Genomic DNA, 20,817 nt, shown 5'->3' on the forward strand with positions numbered 1-20,817 from the left:
GTGCCCAACCAACTGAGCTAGAAGTTAGGGTGAAACAATTGGGCAGTTAACACTAGAGCAGTTGTTTATAGGGGTGAGCAAATAATCCGTTAAACCGTAAATCCAATCCAAACCGAATTATTTTGTTTGGTTTTTAAGTAGTGTGGTTTGGTCTTGGTTTTAAAAAATTCAAAACCGAGTTATATGGTTTGGTTTGTGAATTTACAATAAGGTTGTAGTTCCAAACCGATCCGGACAATATATATGCATTTATATATATTTTTAATTTAATATAGATACACCAATAAACATAGGCTATCCCATGGTGAATTGACTTCTGAATTAGTAATTGCCCTAAATTTCTTTACTGCGAATAGTAATTGCCTGCTACATTTCTTTACTCCACTTCACCGTTACATTTCTTTACTGCGAATAGTAATTGCCCTAAATTTCTATTAGTTCATGAGTTTTGGTGATGGTTGATTTTGATGAGTTTTGATGATTTCAATAGAATTTTATGTTTAACTATAAGTTTTGGTTTTATTTATCTATGCCATGTTGAGTACTTTAAATCATGTATAAAATTGATATTTTAATTTCAAGCAAATTATGGTTCAAAATCAAAATCGATTCGTATCTTAAAGGTCAGGATTGGTTAGGTTTTATAAATTTAAGGATTGATTTGGTTCTCAAAATTCATAATCCGTAGGTATTGATTTGGTTCTTGTATTACTATAAAATCGAATCAATCCGAACCATGCTCATTGTTTAGCTTCCCATTCAGGGTGTGACACCTGGATAGGAGGGCCAAGTGTGCTGCTTCCATTGGATTCCACAACCCTTCCTTACTTGCTAAGAAACAGCCACGTGTAATGTCTCCATCTTTCCTCTTTAAAATCTTTCACCTCAAATAACTGACCTTTTGCCTTCCAAAGAGTTTTTTTTTTTTACACCGGCCCTTTTCCTTTCAGTTATTCATCTGGCCCACCAAGGGAGCCCACCACAATAGCAAAGATTTCTAGGGGGGCCCCTCAAGAGCCTTGTATTTTTCCTTTTTTTTTATTGGGCGCCAGAAACATGGTATACCAACATGTTGGGTCCTAGCTTGGTCACACAAAAGGCTTCAATGGTACCCTATGCTCTAATTCTCAATGCTTCCACATACTAGTAACGTTTTCGCACTAAGATCGCGCTTTTGCTTCCGCTCTCGCTCATCCACGGGTGACTCAGGTTGGGTCTATACGCTAGTGGTGCAATACGTGTGAGTCCTCATACGATAGTGACTTTCACCGATCAAAAGAACACTTATTTGAGTGCGTGTGCATTTGGGTGTTGTTATAGATTTATTCATCGAAGAAAACGGATCTACAAGCAGAAAAGTAACTATTTTTGTCGTACTTGACCATGATTATTCATAATTCATTTGAACTATAATAACTCCTTTGATAAATCAGAAGATAAGGGAATAGAATTAAGGCTCCGTTCCATTAAGGTTCTTATTTTTTGCTGCAATTTTGCCACCTTTTTTTTTTGTTAATGCCACTTCTCTGCAAGTGTATTTTTGGTGCAAAAATACACTTACAGGGGAGTGACATTAACAAAAAAAAAAGTGGTAAAATCATTTCCCTTATTTTTTAAGTATTTATTTTTCGTTTTATAAGATAGATCATTCTCTCACAATACATCACTTTAAATTTAAAAAATAAATATTTATTTAAAATTATATACTTATTTTTCTTAACAGAAAAGCTACGTGCACAGCATGCTGTGCACAGCAGCTGTGCACAGATCCCGTTTTCTCCCGCCTCGGGTCGCACAAAGATAATCGGAGCCGCTCATTTTGTTCAAAATATGTTGTTTAAGGTCTCTGTAAAAAATGAGCTTTGTTCGATATCATTAGAGGCGTTAACAAAACACCCAAAATCACTTCAGAATTTAGGCTATCATCTTTGCGTGACCCGATGCAGGAGAAAAAGGCCGCTGTGCACAGCCTGCTGTGCACGTAGCACAGCTCTTTTCTTAATGAAACAGGCCTAACCAATATTTCAAAATACGAGACCGCGTGCTTTTGAAGTTGAAAGTAATCAAGGGAAAGAGGACATAATGATGAGTGAACTGCATTTTTAAAGGGATCAACTCCTCTTTTTATGCTGTCGCTTCATTCCCTCCAAATTTCTCATCTTTTAAACCCAGTCAGAAAAAAAAAAAAAAACCCCACATTTGCCGTGCAACTCTTGATCTGAAACGTTCACGGTGTAAAATTCTAACAAAAAAAAAAAAAAAAAGGGTCTGGTAATAATTAGGCCAAAGAAGAGCTAGAAAATAGGAGTTTAAAGGGATCGAGATGAAGATGACTTGACTCTGTTTTTCAAACAATAATGCTAGGGATACACTCAAAGTGCACGTACGCTCACAAAAAAGTAGGAGGTCCACCTACACTACACAATGTAGCAAACGTTTGTGATAGTTTCATTTACATAGGAGTATTATATATGTGTGTCCTCAGTATTTTTTTTTTTTTTTTCAAAATGATGAAAGCACACAATTAAGCAAGGAAAGTGTGTAACATATGAATACTGATTGTGTTCGATTTAGGGTCTCTAGACTCAACTTCTCTTTCTGCGCACAGTCTTCAATAAATTTTTTTCTCAATTATTACTCACATTTTTCTATCTATTTACTTCACTCCCTCTCTCTCCACTCATAACCTCAAAAATCTTTCTCAAAATCCAAACCAAACGAAGTCTAAAGGTCTTGTCCCACTCGGCAAAACTTCCATGAATGATTGGGCTCCATAATGGTTGATAGTCCCTGCTTGGGACTTCCAATTGAGTTGGATCTCTGGGATCCATCGGCTTCATAACTTAGATTATCCAGCTGAAATTAGGCAGATATCCGAATAGTTTACTAAAAAAAAATCCACAGAAAATGTGTATACATATTAATAGGTTGCTCTTTTAAATTATTCTGCGTTGGGGAGGTGGGCTCTATTGGGGGAACATGGCTTTTCAATGATGCTTATGTTCTCCAAAATTGTTTTCGAATTTCGATCATGATTGTCCCGTCAGGACTTCGGGTGGAGTTCACGTTATTGACTAAACTATATTTTTATTTTTTCGGTACCAGAAAATACCCACTATTCAGTTTTCCTTATATCTAAATGGATTAAGTGCTATTGTTTTGTATTTTTTTAGTAGAAACAAGTGGTATTTTGGCATTAGCTTGATAGACAAAGCATAACGCAAACTCGCCTTAAATAAGAAAAAATCAAGCAGTAGAGAAACTCTTAATAATTTCCCCTTTACTATTTTTATTCTCTTACATGAATTTCTCCATAAATCTTCCAGACAAAAACTTAAATCTGAGAGTACGTAATAGGCAAAAAAAACTATCCTTCTTAATAAACCAGCTATCCCTTATCTCAATTTCTCCCATACCTCCTCCCTTTCTCCTATACATTTCCAATATCTAGGAAGAAAGAATAACAAGAAATCAAACTTTCTTCTTGCTTAAATAGCAAGTATTTTTGGTTTCAAATTAGATAAATCGGTTTATCTATGATTCGTTGGAACGGAAAAAATGCCCGGCAGCTGGTTACTAACCTAGCCTGATCGGTGGAATAAAAAGAAAAAGACCCTTTCGTACAAAATCAAAGCAAAGAATTCTTCTTTAATTTATTTTTGTTTCTATCGGATCTTTAATTCCAGGGCCAAAATAATAAATTAGTTCTTTGGTTCAAAGTAGAAGCTTTTTTTGTTTTTTCTAGATCCTAGAAGGCTAATCGGAGAACAGATAAGGAATCTATTATTAAACTCCAAAAGCTACTTGGTTTAATCAAAATTAAAACCTTTCACACATTTGACAATCTTTTAATCTCATTGGAGCTCCAGACACTCTCTTTTGATGCTACTTTTGTCATGTTAGTATTTTCAAACTTTTTTCAGCTGGGGCTGAGTCAATGGATAGCAACTACGATTCTCTATGTTTGTTCACTTTTTTTTTTTTCCCTTCGTGAGCCAGCTTACGCGTACCTCGGCTAATCGCCTCTCCGGTCAGGTCAAAGGCAAATCAATCACGCTAGAACTAGGGGATTCACAATAAATTTATTTCTTGCAGCCATACCCCAAGAATCAATCTCTCGCAAACCCATCAACCAACCGGATTAACCCTTTCGGGCTGTTTGTTCTCCTTTCACAGTTAAGAAGAAGGATAGGTAATCGAAAAGGAAGAGTGTTTTTTAAGCTATCTGGAGTGAGATTCTATAAATTATTGTCCACGATTATATGCACACGGCTGAACACGGTGGATTTGGAGATAATTGAGTCGGATCCCCACTAAGTTGTATCATCGATCCTAGGTTCTCCTTTTATTCCATGTTCTTTTTTTTTCTAGGAAAACAAGATTACAATTACTTTAGCATAAAACCATTAATTCCGCTGGACAAATTGACTCCAACAACTTTTTTGGGTCCAAATACAAGTATACTTATTGGGGAATAAGTACTATTTTTATAAATTAAAGGTGATGTATCGTGAGAGGATGACATGTCTTGTGAAAGCGGGAATAAGTACTTATCCCATGCGTAAGAGAGGTTAGATGTTTTAGGTCAAATGTTCGTATGTGTATGTGCTAGAGAGGTATGAATAATCAACGGTCAAGATGTGAGAAATGAGAGGATCTCTTGGGGTTGAAGGAGAAGGTAAGGGTGTACAGAATGGACTCTATGGTAGTCACCCTGTGTGAGAGCATGCGTGAGCTTTGGAAAAACAAGAGCGAGAGTGTAAAGCATGTATCAAAAATGAGAATAAATTCTTTACACTGCTAGTGTAAACATTTGTTTCCTCTAAATTAATGATATTGCGCTACGTCGCTATGTTCTATTGATTGGAACCACTGTTTTGCAACGTGGCGCGATGTAATTGATCTGGATAAAACAAATGTTTACACCGGCTGTGTAAAGAATTTATTCTCATTAAAAATACTTCAAACTATTAAAAATCGCTAGTGAGGGTAATATCGGGTTATCCCGGATCCATTGACGTGATCAAAGTGAAGCAAGTACTGATTAAAGGTTTTTTTCAAAAAAAAAAGTACTGATTAAAGTTTTTCGCCTCATGTAGTGGGTAATTTTGAACAAAATTTTTGTTTCATCCTCCTTATCGGATAGTGAACAATACCTTCACTTTCATTGTTGTCTCGCAAAAATGCTACTCATATAACAATTCAAACACAACATCAAACACAATTTTTCACATACATGTAGGCTCTACACACACATTGTTGGTTCGAGAAAGTGGTAGTATTTAGAAAAAAAGTCATTCCAGTTACACCAAAAGGGTATTGTTAATGTTAAAAAAGTGTAGTGCCTTGTACCATGTGAAAGGTACAAGGCTTTTATGCAATATAATTTTGGCACAAAGAAACACAATTTTGACATTATTATTTTCTTAAAAAAGAACGTATTGATTCCGGGAATTCAACCCATTTTCAATCAATAAGTTAATAAAAATGTATCAAACTCTTCATTCTAGTATGATAATAATAATAAAAAACTCTTCATTCTAGCATGAAATTAATATTTGGGTCAAATCTATTTCATTATGTTGGTAGGATCGATTATACTCTACGAGCTTTTCAATTTGAACAGCTCGGATCAATGTGATCGAAGCAAACCCTATTCTTGAGGTCAAGTCGCAACAAAGTAATTTTTTGTGAATTTCCTAGTCCCTGGGTTGATAACCTCCATTTGACCAGACTGAAAAGAAGATTAGTTGAGGTACATGAAAGCTAGTCCAGACGAGCGTGAAAATCCATAAAAAAAAAAAAAGAAGAAGACTGACAACACAGTGAACTCACACTCCTCAAACATCTCCTAATTCTGGTTTGTGTGGGTATTTCACTATTCAAGGCCTGATGGGCATCTTGGGGATGGCCCAAGCCCAGCCCAGAGTAGACCCATCTCATCTTTTAATCACGGGCTTCCAGTATTTGTGGATTATTTTAAGTTTAGCCCATTTACTAAATGACCAAAAACTCCAAGCCCACAAAGAAAGCAATTAAAGCCCTGGAGCCTCCTAGGGCTTGAAGAGTTGTCGTCTTCTTCTTTCTCACTCTTGTAGTGCCTCTCCAATCTCCGCCTCTCTCTCTCTCTCTCTGAACTCATCCGATGGTATGCTCCGCCGACTCTCTCTCTCTCTCTCTCTCTCTCTCTCTCTCTCTCTCTCTCTCTCTCTATACACACACATATATATATATATATATATGTACATAAATCACTAACATGTGATTCTGTATTTGTGACTTTACAGGCTCCGAAGAAGGAAAAGGCTCCTCCTCCGTCGTCCAAGCCAGCCAAATCCGGCGGCGGAAAACAAAAGAAGAAGGTCATCATTTCTCTCTCTCTCTCTCTCTCTCTCTATAGTAATTTGATTCAATCTGTTCAACGCAAAGATTAGAAAGTCACACACACACGCATAATCTAGATGTATTGATAACCCGAGGGGTTGGCCAGGTGGTCAAGGCCTGAGACTAAGGGTTTGTTTAGGAGTCACTCATCAGGTCAGGTTGAAATGAGATCTATCAACCCCTTTGGGCCGGACCATATGGGGCTCTGCCCGGCTTTAATTGGGCCCCGCTAGTGGATTGTGGGATTAGTCCTCAGGATTAGTCGTCCCGAGGTGTGCGAGAACTGGCCAAGACACCTGAGTTGTCAAAAACTAATCTGGATATATTGATATTTTTGTGTCTGTGTAAATGAGTGTATGTATGCTTGTTGGCTGTGTTGTGTGGTTGGTGATGGATTTGGTGTGGGTTTGTCTAAAAAATTGCAGAAGTGGAGCAAGGGAAAGCAAAAGGAGAAGGTGAACAACATGGTGTTGTTTGATAAGGCTACCTATGATAAGCTTCTCTCTGAGGCTCCCAAGTACAAGCTCATCACGCCTTCCATTCTCTCTGATCGTTTGAGGGTAATACGTTTTTCCTGTTTTAGTACTTTCAGTTCTACTTATGGTTTGAAAGGTATACAGTTATGAACTTATGAGCTAAATAACTGATTGCATTGTAGATGTGGGTTTCAATAGAATTGATCAAGTCTTCAATTTAAACGTCGATTAAAGTAGGTTTAGATCTAGGTTGCTTGTGAAACTGGTCCGGAAGCGGATTAGGGATGTCACAAAATGATGTGTTTTCACTTTTCAGTAGATCGATTCATTTTTAACAACATTTCATAATGAGACAGGTTTCAAATTCCCAAACTACTGTGAAAAGCTATATCCAAACTAAGGTTTTTGAGCTAATCCTATTGAATACTGAAGGCAATTTGCTTCATACATATCCAAATTTTGAACCTAGCCTTTCTGATTATTAAGCACATGTTCATAATTGATGCATAATTGTGCTTTTTTAGCTTTACACCTTTACTGTTTCTTGTAATCTGTTTTTGGGGGTGCAATATCAGTACATTCTCAATGAGTTGTTGCTTCTTAAAAGTGTTGTTTGAGCAATTCAAAAAATCCTAGATTAGCCTGGGGAAAATTTCCTTTTTAAGATAGTTAGGTCAATGACGCTACATTATGGCCTATTTTTGTTGAATGCAACCTAAGCCAAGTTTTCGCTAAGGGACTTAGGATATTCCTCACCAGTTCATCAGATTTGTGTGTCATTGAGACCTATTGTCATCGTAATGTTCGACGAGGAAACAATTTACTCTTATCTTCACCTAACGAGTGTAGTGGTGGAAGCATTTATTCTGAAAGAGGAGCTGGAACTAACAGAACTCCAAGGGTAGTTTGCAATATAGTTTTATGTTTTTTTAGTTGGCCAATCAGCAGTTAGATGATCAGTCTGTCTTTTGCCAATCTCACGAGTACAGTTTTTGTTCATGAATTTCTAAAAGTCGTTTCACGGTCCGTTGGGAAATTTTTGTTAAATTATATGAAAAAACTTAAATCTTAGCTATGCCAAACCTAATCAATTGGGGTCGGCTACATAAAACCATTTTTTCCATTGAGCTCTATTGAGAGCATCATGTTCCATAATATTCAAAAGATCTAGATCTTTTTGAAATGTCAATTTGGGTCTTACCCTCCCTTTAGTGTTACTTAGCTATCAAAATTCATATAAATTATTGACAAAAAAACAAACTTACTGCCTAAGGGGGACTCAGTAACATCAATTACTTGGACAATACTGAACATGGGAGGGAGCTTCTGAAACCAGTTAAAGGTGATTACCATTTGCTACTGTGCAAGCAACACAATTGAATGTTGTTGAATGCGGTTGTTCTAATAATTTATCTTGATGAAGGATGACTAATATCTTTGATGATAAGCGCAAAATAATTGATGGGCCAGTCGCGGACGCTACCTCCATGGCTCCATTAGTTCACTTAGTCAATGAATTTTCCACTGCTGGGTATTTTTTGTTTATTTTGTCTATTTTACTTTATTGTTATACTAGCTTGCTATATCCAGTGCTGGGCAAGGCTGACAATTGCAAAATTGGTGTGAGATGTTCAATTTTGCCAGTCTACATCTCAGTATATCCAGTTCCGGGCTTCCTCTATTTGTGTGTTTTTTGATGTCTAAGAGCCAGCCACTCAATCCACCCTCTGTATCTCTTTTTTTTTTTATTTGCTTCAGATCTACTTTTTGAATCCTCTATTTCACCTTTATGAGGATGAATAGTGACACGGAATGCCCCCTCAACCAACCCTCTATTTTGGAGGATTGATGGGACACTTCGTGCCACTTTTCATCTCCATCAAGGTGAATAGAGGATGTGTTGGAGTTCTTCTTCATTTATATTTAACGAAATCGAGGGTGGTTGGGTTGGAGATGCTCTAATGAGTTTCCTTTGTTCCGAGCCTGCTTCCTCAAGTAATTAGTAGATAGAATTAAGTACTCCAGTAATTTTAAGTGCACTGTTTTCATCTTGATAATGTAAACATCTAAGCCTGCTTTTTGTATCTTTCGTCAAATAATTGAAGTTTGTTATAAGCACATAGATACTGATAATTTGATCCCTTTCAATTGCTTTGTACGATTTTCACAGGTTAATGGGTCACTTGCGAGGAAGGCTATAAGAGACCTGATGGCTAGGGGTGTGATTAGGATGGTATCTGCCCATTCCAGCCAGCAGATTTACACTAGGGCAACCAACACCTAGTTGTCTCATTTCTTCTTGTTTGTCAAACTTATGTAATAGGGTAATTCTGGTTGCTACCACTCAGTAATTGCTTCAGCTTGTGTTTTGTTTATTTAGTATTTCTTCTGCATGTCTTTTGTTGGCTAGAATCTCAATTATCAAATCAGTTTTGCTTGATTATTTTGATGGATTTGTTGAACGAACTTGCGAATGTTCTTGCTACCCTCAAACTATAATCTTCACTTCAAGATTTTGCTTTATTGGCAATGGAAATGAAAAAGCAAGGACCTTCTGGGAGCTTCTCTCTAGATAGAGAGTCCTATTCTTCCCCTCTTCAGCTGCCGTTCTCTCTTCTTCCTTCCCCTTTTCCCGTGCAGCCCCGTACTCCCTCCTCTTGATGGTTGTGAGATAGTTAAGACTCTTTTTATGTTCTCGTATATTTATGATTTGTTCACCGCCAATCTAATCTGTGGAGGTTTGTAGCAACGGATGGTGGCGACAATGATGAGGGACTAGGATTTTGCTGGTCATCAAGCCACTTCTTATATATCTTCTAACCGCGTACTATGAGGAAAGCTGGGTTTCAACACAACAGGCCTGTTATTTACTTGTTATTGCTATATTGCTGTTTCTGCTTCCTAAATGACCAATCCAGGGACTCAGTGAGGTGCCGTGCACTATCTGGACCCATCGTTTCAGCAATTAATGGTCCGAATTTTAAGCGAATTTTTCCATGAAAGAATTTAACTCTTTCCTAGGTTTTATTTTTTTAATTTGGACCATTCAAAACACTTTAAAATGGTTAAGATTGCACTGCACCACCCCCGGGTTCCCAATCTAGTTAATCTCAGGGGATTGGACTAGTGCTGCTTAATGGATCACTTTCATTCAACAAACATATCATGTGAAACCTCGTCACATAGTATATGGTCCGAAGCCCTTTGTCTTCGTTGTTTTTTGGTTGATTATCACTTATCAATACCCTAATAATTGAGGCCCATGGTACCAAAGTCCTCCCTTTAATGAGCACCATGTAAATTAGAAGTATCATTCATCAAACTGACATTGATTGGAAATTTCTTCTATTTTTGACAAAATTGTCGTATTATCATTACCATTTTCTGAGTGCAACTTTGTCTTTACCATTTTCCATTTTCTGAGCAACTTGATTCACTGCCAGACTATGAGGAGAATGTCCTCTACTAAATTTTTTAGTGTCCACGATTATTAAAGTGCTCCTCGACAACAACATGTGGTGTTTCAAAACCATTTTTCATCACGCATCAAGTCTAAAGTCACAAATTTTGTGGTGAAATTCGCTCTCATATATAGTGGGTGTTAGCGGAAAACTATTTTGACAGATTTTTAGATTCTAGTTTCTAAAAACCAGTTTAGAATGTTTGTCAAAAATTTTACATAATTGATTTTTAAAATCTACAGATTCTGAGAACCTGTAAAAAAGAAATTTTTGAAAATTCCAAACTTGGGTTTGGGTAGATTTTGGGATTCTGCAACACAATTTCTCAAAAAATGAATGAAATTCGCGTAATCTTGGAACAATAGGGAATTCACATAATCTTGGAACAACAGGGTTTCTCAACATGTACTAAAATTCGAAAGCTAAAATCTGCAGCAGAATTTGAAACTTAAATCTAGAATATATGTCTAGAACTATCGCAAAAATGCCCATAGTTAAAGGAGGTGGATTCTCGACAATTTTTGCCGACAACTGCACATCGTGCTGTTTGGCTTTTTTCGTCCAAACATTTATGGTTTATTGAATTTCCATTTGATCGAAGAAAAAAATTATGGTTTACAATCATGTGATTCGATGCCAATTAATATGTAAGAGTAATAATTGACAGAAGAAAATATCAAATTTTGGTTTTTTGCATACACTGGATCAGAACCCATTCTGATAAGTATGTTTTTGTATTTTGATTACATACTTTGTGAAAATCAATTCGGCTGAACTACTGAGAATCCATTTCCTACAATACGAAAAAGAAAAAAAATTCCTAGAGCACCTCCTTGTAGTCATGGACGGAGTTGTGTTGGAGCTGCCCGAGTTTTAAAAATTCTACTTATACGATACTTAATTTTGAGCTTTGTCGATATTTAGCAGCTACTTATAAATTTAATTATTTTAGTTTGATTTAATAAATAAACGCCTTTTGCATTCTCATTACCCAATGTATGTCATCATCATTAATAAAAATAAGTGGTAGTAGCATAAAGAAATAAACGAGAGGATTCATATATTTTTACTGCAGTGGGCCCGAATTCATCAATGTACACATGCAATGTGTTTGAAAACTAAACATCTCTATTATACAAGAAGCATAAGTTCCAACAAAAATATGTCAAGCTGGATTTAAAATTCTGATTCCGCCACTGTCCCGATACTTCGGTTAGATGTTCTTATTGTCCATCAATGGGAAAAATTTTCAGTGCCAAATGGGTACCTCGTGGTGCCCACTTGTGCATCCGAGTCGTCCATTGCATATTTAAACGGCTCAGATTTGGAGAGAGGAAGTGTTAGGTGAGAGGAGAGAAAGGGTTTCAATCTGAACCATCCAAAAATGAATCGAACGATTCGAATGCGCCGAGCGAATACTACGTAGGATATACTCATTCGGCGCTGAAAAATCACTCTCATCAAATCATCAATGAGATGGGAAGTGGATTCAGTTGGGTCAGATCACCATTGTTGGGGCCCACAGACAACAAGTTAAAAGATAACCATTTCAAGGGCACGTGGACCCGGTGATGGGGGTGCCTCATTTTAAACGAACCGTCCATGGCGATTAGGAGTGATTTCTGTCCAAAATCTACATTGGTGGAATTTGGACCCATGAATGCATCTGGAGACGATGCAAAGCAGCTCTTGGTAGAGTGTTGTAGGCAGCATTCGAACCGTCCAAAGGTATTTTGAGTGGCTTGGATTAAAAATGAACTTCTTCAAAAAAAATTAACTCTTTTTTGAAAGAGTTTACTTTCAATCAGAATTATTAATTGACGAGATGGACGATCTGAATGTGCTGCAGCATCCCCCTGTTGATTCGCAAATCATTTGATTGTTTTGTTTGCACTTGGCTGACTGATTTGTACCCGACAAATGCATCTTAATATCTTAACACAAACATTAATGAGTTTGAATTAAAAAGTTAAGTGATTTATTTTTTTTGTTCTTATTTAAATTTTTGTTTGCATTTGTTCGTTTTGTATCAAACTTTTGTGATTTATTGATTTGTTTCGACAAGAAGAATAAAAAACGTAAAAAAATTTGATCGAAACTCATAATTTATTGAATAAAGACAAAAATAAGTTAAAAAGACGGTTATCGTAAAAGTAAAATGTGAAAATAAAAAAAAAAGAGTTGCAGCTTGCAAGTACTACTATATTTGGCTTGCTATTGATTGTACTTCTGAAATCGTGTCTTGGCCATATGCTGAAAAAAGACAGGTGTTGGGCTTATAAATGGAGGAGACTACATACGTGGGCTAGGCTATGCAGCAGACCAATGATACCTGTGACACACAGACCCCCCATACACACAGACCCCCCATACGTGGGCTAGACTACATACGTGTACTAGAGTTACAAGGAGTATGATATGGAGAGAGAACAAATTTGCTGATATTTATTAAAACTTAGCATTCGGGTGAATTTACGTTCATTTTAATTAATCTTGAAGTTTTAAAATTAATGACAGAACAATTTTTTTTTAAAAATCGAATGTTTGGACCAACTTGCATGCACCTTGTTTAATTTTGAGGCTCTAAAGGTAAAGACCATGCATAATTCTATGTCCTCAAGGTTTAGATTATTTGGCTTATTGTTTTTTTTTTTGATCCGCATTTGGCTTATTGTTTGAAATTACAATTATTTGACGGGTCGATAGCACTTGGCAAATTTCAAATATAAAAGCTTAAGAGGAGAAATAAAACCCTTGAAACCAACAAGGCCATAGTAAATACCGATATTGCAAGATGTTTCCGTGAGAGATCATAATTGACGGTGCCACGAAAGTTGAACTTCAACATCAACTCACGCATTTTCTTCCCTCTGAATCTGCCAACATGTATATATTTTCAACACTCCCTAGAGCACTCTCTCTCATCACTTTCCACTAGAACATTCACTTCTCCGTATCAAACTTTTCGGTTCGTCCAAATCTTTTTCATTAATTCTCTCCACTGTGATTTCCTTTTTCCTTCCAAGGTTCATGCTTTTTTGACTTCTGGGTATTTCATATAACAGGAATCCTGTGATTTTGGTAACTTCTCCTTTAGTAAATATATAGAAAGAATTATTTGTTTTGAAAAGGGTGGAAATCGCGGATCAAAAAAAAAAAAGGGTGGAAATCTATGTATATATTACTGGGGACTAAATATTGTCACTTGACTTCCATTAGATTTGGATTGGCTATGTGTTGTTAATGCTACTATATTATTGTGTTTTTGCTACTTTGCGTATAAGCATTTTTTCCCAATTTCATTACTCCTTAATCCTGTGATCTGTACTTAAATCTATTTTGTAAAAAAAAAATGAAATAAAAAATCTGTACTTTACCTGATTACTCTTAGATTGTAGGTCTACAATGTCTACATCATCTACTTTACCGCTTCTAACTAGTATCAGATTGATTGATAATTTATGATTATCCTGACCATCTGGGTTGTTTTTTTTTTTTTACTGGGTTCAGTTGTGTTGGTGAATCAGCTGCAATGGATTCTTGCTTTTCAACACTGAGAGCCAGTACCCACTTGGGAAACTCAAGCAAATGTGGTCTCACTGATAGGGACAATGGCTTTTGGGGGGAGAAGATGAGAGGGAATCTGAACAAGGGTCTCTGGGTTTATCAGTTGGGAAAAGGTTTGAGATTTGAGAAAAGGGCAAAGAAGATCAAACCTAGGGTTTCTTGCTCTGTTATTACAACAGGCAATGGCAAAGAGACTTTGGTGAGTCATTTCTATTCTCTTTTATCAACCTTAATAGTTTTTTTTTATATAACTGGATGTCTGTGTTGTGCACCTCTACTAATTCCGAGACCTGAAGTTAACGGCTGGCAAACCTCCAAACCTCCAGTGGCCCAAGGTTTGAAATGTTTGGCTCGAACTTGCTACCTCTTGGGACAAACTTGCTTTCTCATACCCAGTTAGGCAAACCCCGTGGGGCTTATCAACCTTAACGGTCTTTAGTATCTCATTTCTGGACTTAGAAGTGGTTTTATTTTTGCTTGATCATGATCATGCTATTTCTTCTGGGTTTATGTACTTCTTGTACAGGTGTATCAATTGCTTTTGCAGAAAAAAAAAATTAAAATTAAAATGTTGGTTTTGTGAATTTGTCTGGATAGAGTTAATTGGATATGTGGTCTCATCTTCAAAATTTTTATTTAATATCAGACCATACAAGCACCCCGGTTGGAGAGACAGAGAGCGGAACCGAAAAATGTGGCTTCAATCATATTGGGTGGAGGTGCAGGGACTCAACTATTTCCACTTACCAGTAAAACTGCAACACCGGCCGTAAGAAACTTCTTCTGGTCTCATGAGCCTAGTTACATGACAGATTGCTAATTTCATGACTACTGCTTCTGCTTGTGGGGCAAAATTTGTTTAGATAAGTTGATATTCCGGAGGCTTCATGTTAATGCTTTTGGCTCACACTTTTAATGCAATCAGCTTTTACCTTAATATTAGGTCCAACAAAGCTCCACTAGATGAACTTTCTATTCTGATATGAACTCACCAGCTCTTGGAAGGTCAGCTTTTGATATCAAGTTGACCTCTCTGATAGGATTAACTGAAAGTCTAAGACGGTAGAACTTAATGTTTAGTATTTCAGAAGATCTAAGGGTCTGTTTGTGTGATGATTTGGGATGCATGTTTTGTGCTTCATGAATTTGATTCTGAAATTACGATTTACGAACATGTTTATAGTATGATGTACTTTTTGGTATATGAAGTTTCAAACTTATTCAAACGATAAGAATTTGGTGGTGGTCTAAGCAGCTTGTATGGATTATCGGAGTGAGTAGCATTTTCCCTGAACTTGATTTTCTGGTATTACCTTAAGACTGTGTTGTAACCTTGGATTTTGGGGAGTGAAGTGTGAGGTACAAAGATAAAAAAGTAGCTTCACAAATCCCTTTTCTTTTATTTTCCCTCCACAAGTAACTCCATAAATTCAAGATCCAAATAAAAAAACAACTTCGAAAAAATTGGTGATCTTTAAAATGGTTTGGGATTTTGTCATGCAATGAGATGGTATTTTATTATGCAGGTTCAAGTTGGAGGATGCTGTAGGCTTATTGACATACCAATGAGCAACTGCATCAACAGTGGCATAAACAAGATTTTTGTACTTACTCAGTTCAACTCTACTTCCCTCAATCGTCACCTAGCTCGGACCTACTATGGAACTGGTGTGAACTTTGGGGATGGATTCGTGGAGGTACCCACTAAAACCCTGAATTGAGATAGAAATTTTATATACTTGGTTACGCAAAAGTGATGCAGTGATGTTGATGGCAATATAGTTAGATATTTTTTAAAATGCCACATGTATTATATCTTGATGCATGAATGAAGTATGATACAGGAGAAAATAAACTTGACGGATTCAGCTGTATACATGGAATATTACTCATTAACATAGCGGATCCTTAGTAAATGGGTGTGTATATAAATTGGCTTCTTGAGAAAAAAAAGAAGGGATGAATCTTGTAGGAGTCCCTTGAAATTCTTGAAATTTTTTTCTGGAAGAAGATTAAAACTTGAGAAATCTCTGGTGGACATTGTCCACATACGCGTACAATGGTTTTTTGGTTTTTTGATAACCAGATGTCCGGGCCAACTTGGCGCCCCTCAACTAATTCCGAGGCCCTGAAGGTAACGACCGGGCATAACCTCTAGTGGCCCCAATGTTTGAAATGTTTGGCCTCTGTGGGAATGGAACCCGTGACCTCATGGAAGAGCATGCAATTGAGTTTTAATCATAAGTCATAGATACGAAGAAGGTGATAAAAAAGTAGTTAATACTGTTACACATAATGAGATTTCACATTTTTCTAATGGTGTGGTTTTGTGGTTACTCTACTTGTCAAACAGGTTCTGGCAGCCACTCAAACAGCTGGAGATGCGGGTATGAAGTGGTTCCAAGGGACTGCAGATGCTGTAAGGCAATTTACTTGGGTGTTTGAGGTGAGTTGATGTGATAGATTTCCGGAAAGTTGATGATATTCTTTCCAACTTGATATATGAATCTGTTGAAACTCTTTTACGCTTGTAGGATGCTAGGAATAAGGACGTTGAGAATATTCTGATCTTATCTGGTGATCATCTTTATCGTATGGACTATATGGACTTTGTGCAGGTACATATTTGCTCTCTTTGAAGTCCATTTCATTTTTGTTGTTTATGCAATCTTGCTAATTCCTTGCACTTTGTTCATTAACAGAATCACATCGACAGAAATGCTGATATCACCGTTTCATGTGTTCCGGTGGGGAATAGGTTAGTTGAGTCTTCTGCTTTCCTTTACATGCTTCAAACTATAATGTAAATTCGCCAATCCTGTATACATGGTCATTGTTTACCTCACAATGGTTGGATTCCACCTGATGTTGAGTTTCAATTCTTTCCAGCCGTGCCTCGGATTATGGATTGATGAAGATTGACCGCAATGGACGAATCATACATTTTTCGGAAAAACCCAAGGGTGCTGATCTGAAAGCAATGGTAAATTATATCCATCATTGTGCCTATCTTACTTTGTCCGATTTCCAAGTTACCACTGAACACATACCACAATTGTTAGGAAAAAAGCAAGCTTGATCTGTTTAACTTAGTCCTACTTAACTTGATCCACATGCAACCTTCCCCTGTGATTTCTTGCAGTATCATTGGAAACAAGAGGACTAGTTGCAATATAATCTAAACATCATGGAGGCGACTAACTATTACTTGAAAACTCCAGTTACAGTGAGGTCGAATACTCCAAACTTTGTCCCACTTAACCAAATCCACATCCAACTTTCCATGGTGATTAACTTCCAAGGGTTGGCATAGTTGCAGTCACCTGACAACAAGGGAACTAAGGAAAGCCTTTGGTCTGGATTTAACTTCCACTTGTGTGCTATCAATTTTTTGTGTTGGGCCAGTCCATATTGGGCTTTTGCCCTAGCTTGAATTGGGCCTTAGCTAGTGGATGGTGAAATAGGTCCCCGGATTAGTTGGTCCATTGTGCCAGATACCAGATCATAAAACAAAAACCTTCCATAGTGGTTACTTCAGCATCGTCGGTATCTTGTCATGTTGAAGACTAGTTGATCAAGATAATCTAATTACTTGAAAAGTCAAATTACGAATGATGTTAAGTAACTTTACAAATGCTTTTTTATTTACTTTTACTTGACTTGGCTTCCTGTTGGCTTATGCAGGAAGCGGATACCACTCTCCTAGGGCTGTCTCCCAAAGATGCTGCAAAGGATCCTTACATTGCTTCAATGGGAGTCTATGTATTTAAGACGGATGTCTTGTTAAAGCTTTTGAGGTGGAGATATCCTACCTCCAATGACTTCGGATCTGAAATCATTCCGTCAGAAGTGGCAGAACACAATGTCCAAGTAAGAAATGAGACTCTTTCCGTTTGGCTGTTTCTTTTGTCAAACTTGCTCTCTATTGTGTACCCTGGAGTACGTTCAGCTCCTTACATTTGAACCATTTGCTTGTTTAGTGTTCTAATTTACCCCTATTTATTTTTTCCTAAATCATTTGCGGGAAGAAGGGGCATACTGATGGTTGCTCTTATCTCGCTTTGTCAGGCGTATATATTCAGAGACTACTGGGAGGACATTGGAACAATAAAGTCTTTCTATGATGCTAACTTAGCCCTTACAGAAGAGGTTGTGTTCCATAGTTACCTATTTTCACAATTAGATCAAGAACTTGATTCGATTGACATTCTTGGAGGTAATCTAGTTTTTTTTCTTCAATGGAATATTGCTAACACCCTTTGGTGATTTCCCTTCAATGCAGTTTCCAAAATTCCACTTTTATGATCCAAAGACACCATTCTACACGTCTCCTAAATTCTTACCACCTACTAAAATTGATAAATGCCAGGTACACAATTGCCCTTGGGATTTGTTTGTGGCTTCTTTAAAGTGTCTTGTTTCTTAAGTTTCACTTGGGTTTTGCAGATCAAGGATTCAATTATCTCTCATGGCTGTTTCTTGAGAGAATGTAGCATTGAACACTCGATTGTAGGTGAACGTTCACGTTTGGACTCTGGTGTTGAACTTAAGGTAAGAATGTCATATTCCCCTATTTCCATAAATTCAAAAGGAAGCCAAGTTTTCCACTCATAGGAGCTTAATTGAGTGCCAAAATTACTTTTTCCCTACAATTTGTCATTGTAGGATACCTTGATGATGGGGGCAGACTATTACCAAACAGAAGCTGAAATTGCTTCTCTAGGGGCAGAGGGTAAAATCCCAATAGGGATCGGAAAGAATACCAAAATCAGGTAAGCCCACGTGATGAGATAAAATCTTACAACTATGATGGGTAATTAATACTTTGACTGCTGACAATTCCTTTTTGTGTGGTGGTTGTAATACGAAGAAAATGCATAATCGATAAGAATGTGAAGATAGGGAAAGACGTCATCATCATGAACAAAGATGTACGTAGTAGTTCCCATGCCCATTTTGAGCTTTTCCTTTATCTTTATGAGAAAAATGAATATTTGGTTATGAACTAGATATTCAACTTTTTTTCTCTTGCATTTCATCTTTCTGTTATATTAGGGTGTTGAAGAAGCAGATAGACCAGAAGAAGGATTCTACATTCGGTCAGGGATAACTATCCTATTAGAGAAGGCGACAATTGATGATGGAACCACTATCTAGATGGATCTTGAAGTTTTGGACGGAAGAAACAAATTGGAGGCACGGAAGGAGCTCCTGGGAGGTGCGGTCACAGGATCCTGTCTCCAGTGGTAACCAGTTGGCACTTACTTTCCTAGTATGTATAAAAGAAAGCCAAGTTTCCATGTAAAAAAGAAGAGCATACAAGAGGGTTTGCTGAGAAAGTTATGAATAAGATCGATCGAGGCTGTAGCAACTAGCTGCTTTCTTCCCTTTGTTGAGGGAGTTCCTATGTATACTTATGTTTAGTTTGCAATAATTTTGGTGCAGCAAATGAAACTTGTACTATGCAGTTCATAGCAGGAACCATCAATCCCCAATCTCTTGGTCTAGTGTAATAACTAATAACTAAGTCTATGCTGCAGAAATTTTGGTAGCACTGAGTTTGAGCTTCTGAGTTATCCAAGTCTCAAAACTAAATTTTTTGGTGATCCATCCAAATGTCCAGATATTTCGGAAATTTGGAAGAACAAAAAGAGATTCAGAATTTCCCTAGTGTTGTAAACTCTTGTGGGTTAGTTCATACGGGGACTTGACGCATTGGCGGAGCTACACAGAGTTGATTTGTACTCCCTCCGTCCTTGGATTAAGGTTTTTATTAGGATTGTTATGGATAATTCTATTGATTAATACATACTGTCAATAGAAAATCATGGAACTTAGAAGTTCGTCTAGTTAGTTGGGTGCTTAGCTAAGTTCATGTATGGTTAGTGGTTCAACTCTTGCTCATTGCTAATGTACTCGCTCTCTTACATTTTCTCAAAGAAAACAACAACAAAAAAAACGTAAGTACTGATTTTGTAGTTCATGATGAATATGAGGTCTTTTCTTTTACAAGGTTTATGATGAAATTCCGATTCCGCCACTGGCTTGGAAAAAGGCCCTACTAGTAGACGGCAAGGTTGATTGTTCAGAGATTAGTTGAAATGCACATAAACTGACATAATGACAGTGTCGAAGGAAATAAAAGAAGACCATGGTAACACGTGTAACTTCTGCCTTCCCCAATTTTCGTCCGGGCAGCATTTGGTCCGCCACAGTTTGGCCTTTTTGCCGTTTAGCTTGGGGTGATAGGCCCAAGCGGGTCTCCCCACACAACCCACACCCCGCGCCCGCCCGCCCGCCGATAAGCCGAAATCTATAGAGCCCTTATAAAGCTCGATTTGAGAGCCTAATTATTTTTTTATTTTACATTTTGTATTGTAAATTATTGATTTTAGTAGATTGTTGTCGGGATAAATTATGAATTTGGTAAAGTATTTGGGAAAAATATGTGAAGAATAGATTTTACAAAAGAAAAGTGTTTGGTAGAATATGCTCAATGTAAATTATGAATGGGTATTTGATAATACGAAATTGATTTCTATGCTCCCTCTAATTAATGCAAACATTTTTTTTTTGTCTTTTAGCGGTTAAATTTATGAAACAATCCCTGCATATACGAGAAATTATTCGATGGCCCAAGGGCAATGACAGGTGTTGCCTCCCACCTTTGTTTTTTTTTTTTTTATCCGCAGGTGCCTCCCACTTAAATATCTACTGACACGCGTTTTCTTCTCCCCTGTCCCACTAGACACAGTCTTTCCTCTAAAATTAAGTATTTCAAATTTCAATCCGTTTAAATGGGTGAGAAGATTTTATTTTTTATCATTTAATTCTAAAGGGTCATAATTAAATTTTGACTATAGGGCTCTCGTTGATTAACCTAAGAAAGTCGTAGAATCAAATATCTCTTAGGACTAACCAACGAGAGC

General features: G+C 37.1%; 2 protein-coding genes across 5 annotated transcripts; both read left to right on the forward strand.

Moving 5' to 3' along the window:
• The first annotated feature begins 5,994 nt into the window (after positions 1-5,994).
• On the forward strand, positions 5,995-9,303 carry LOC131325196 (small ribosomal subunit protein eS25). Its single transcript, XM_058357310.1, has 4 exons — positions 5,995-6,148; positions 6,288-6,362; positions 6,810-6,944; positions 9,031-9,303. The coding sequence occupies exons 1-4, from the start codon at positions 6,146-6,148 to the stop codon at positions 9,142-9,144; spliced, it is 327 nt and encodes a 108-aa protein (XP_058213293.1). The 5' UTR covers positions 5,995-6,145; the 3' UTR covers positions 9,145-9,303.
• Positions 9,304-13,078: 3,775 nt separating this feature from the next.
• On the forward strand, positions 13,079-19,365 carry LOC131325189 (glucose-1-phosphate adenylyltransferase large subunit 1-like). Of its 4 annotated transcripts, none has more exons than XM_058357303.1 (15): positions 13,079-13,207; positions 13,832-14,087; positions 14,535-14,657; positions 15,415-15,585; positions 16,242-16,334; positions 16,423-16,506; positions 16,591-16,646; positions 16,778-16,871; positions 17,573-17,758; positions 17,957-18,037; positions 18,171-18,257; positions 18,335-18,439; positions 18,554-18,660; positions 18,759-18,819; positions 18,944-19,365. In XM_058357303.1, the coding sequence occupies exons 2-15, from the start codon at positions 13,854-13,856 to the stop codon at positions 19,043-19,045; spliced, it is 1,584 nt and encodes a 527-aa protein (XP_058213286.1). In that variant the 5' UTR covers positions 13,079-13,207; positions 13,832-13,853; the 3' UTR covers positions 19,046-19,365. The 4 variants fall into 4 exon arrangements, with proteins under 4 accessions (XP_058213286.1, XP_058213287.1, XP_058213285.1 ...); XM_058357304.1 differs by having other exon boundaries at positions 13,131-13,154; XM_058357302.1 differs by having other exon boundaries at positions 13,205-13,347.
• The last annotated feature ends 1,452 nt before the right edge of the window (positions 19,366-20,817 follow it).

Source organism: Rhododendron vialii, chromosome 5a (assembly GCF_030253575.1).
Source record: "Rhododendron vialii isolate Sample 1 chromosome 5a, ASM3025357v1".
Lineage (NCBI taxonomy): Eukaryota > Viridiplantae > Streptophyta > Magnoliopsida > Ericales > Ericaceae > Rhododendron > Rhododendron vialii.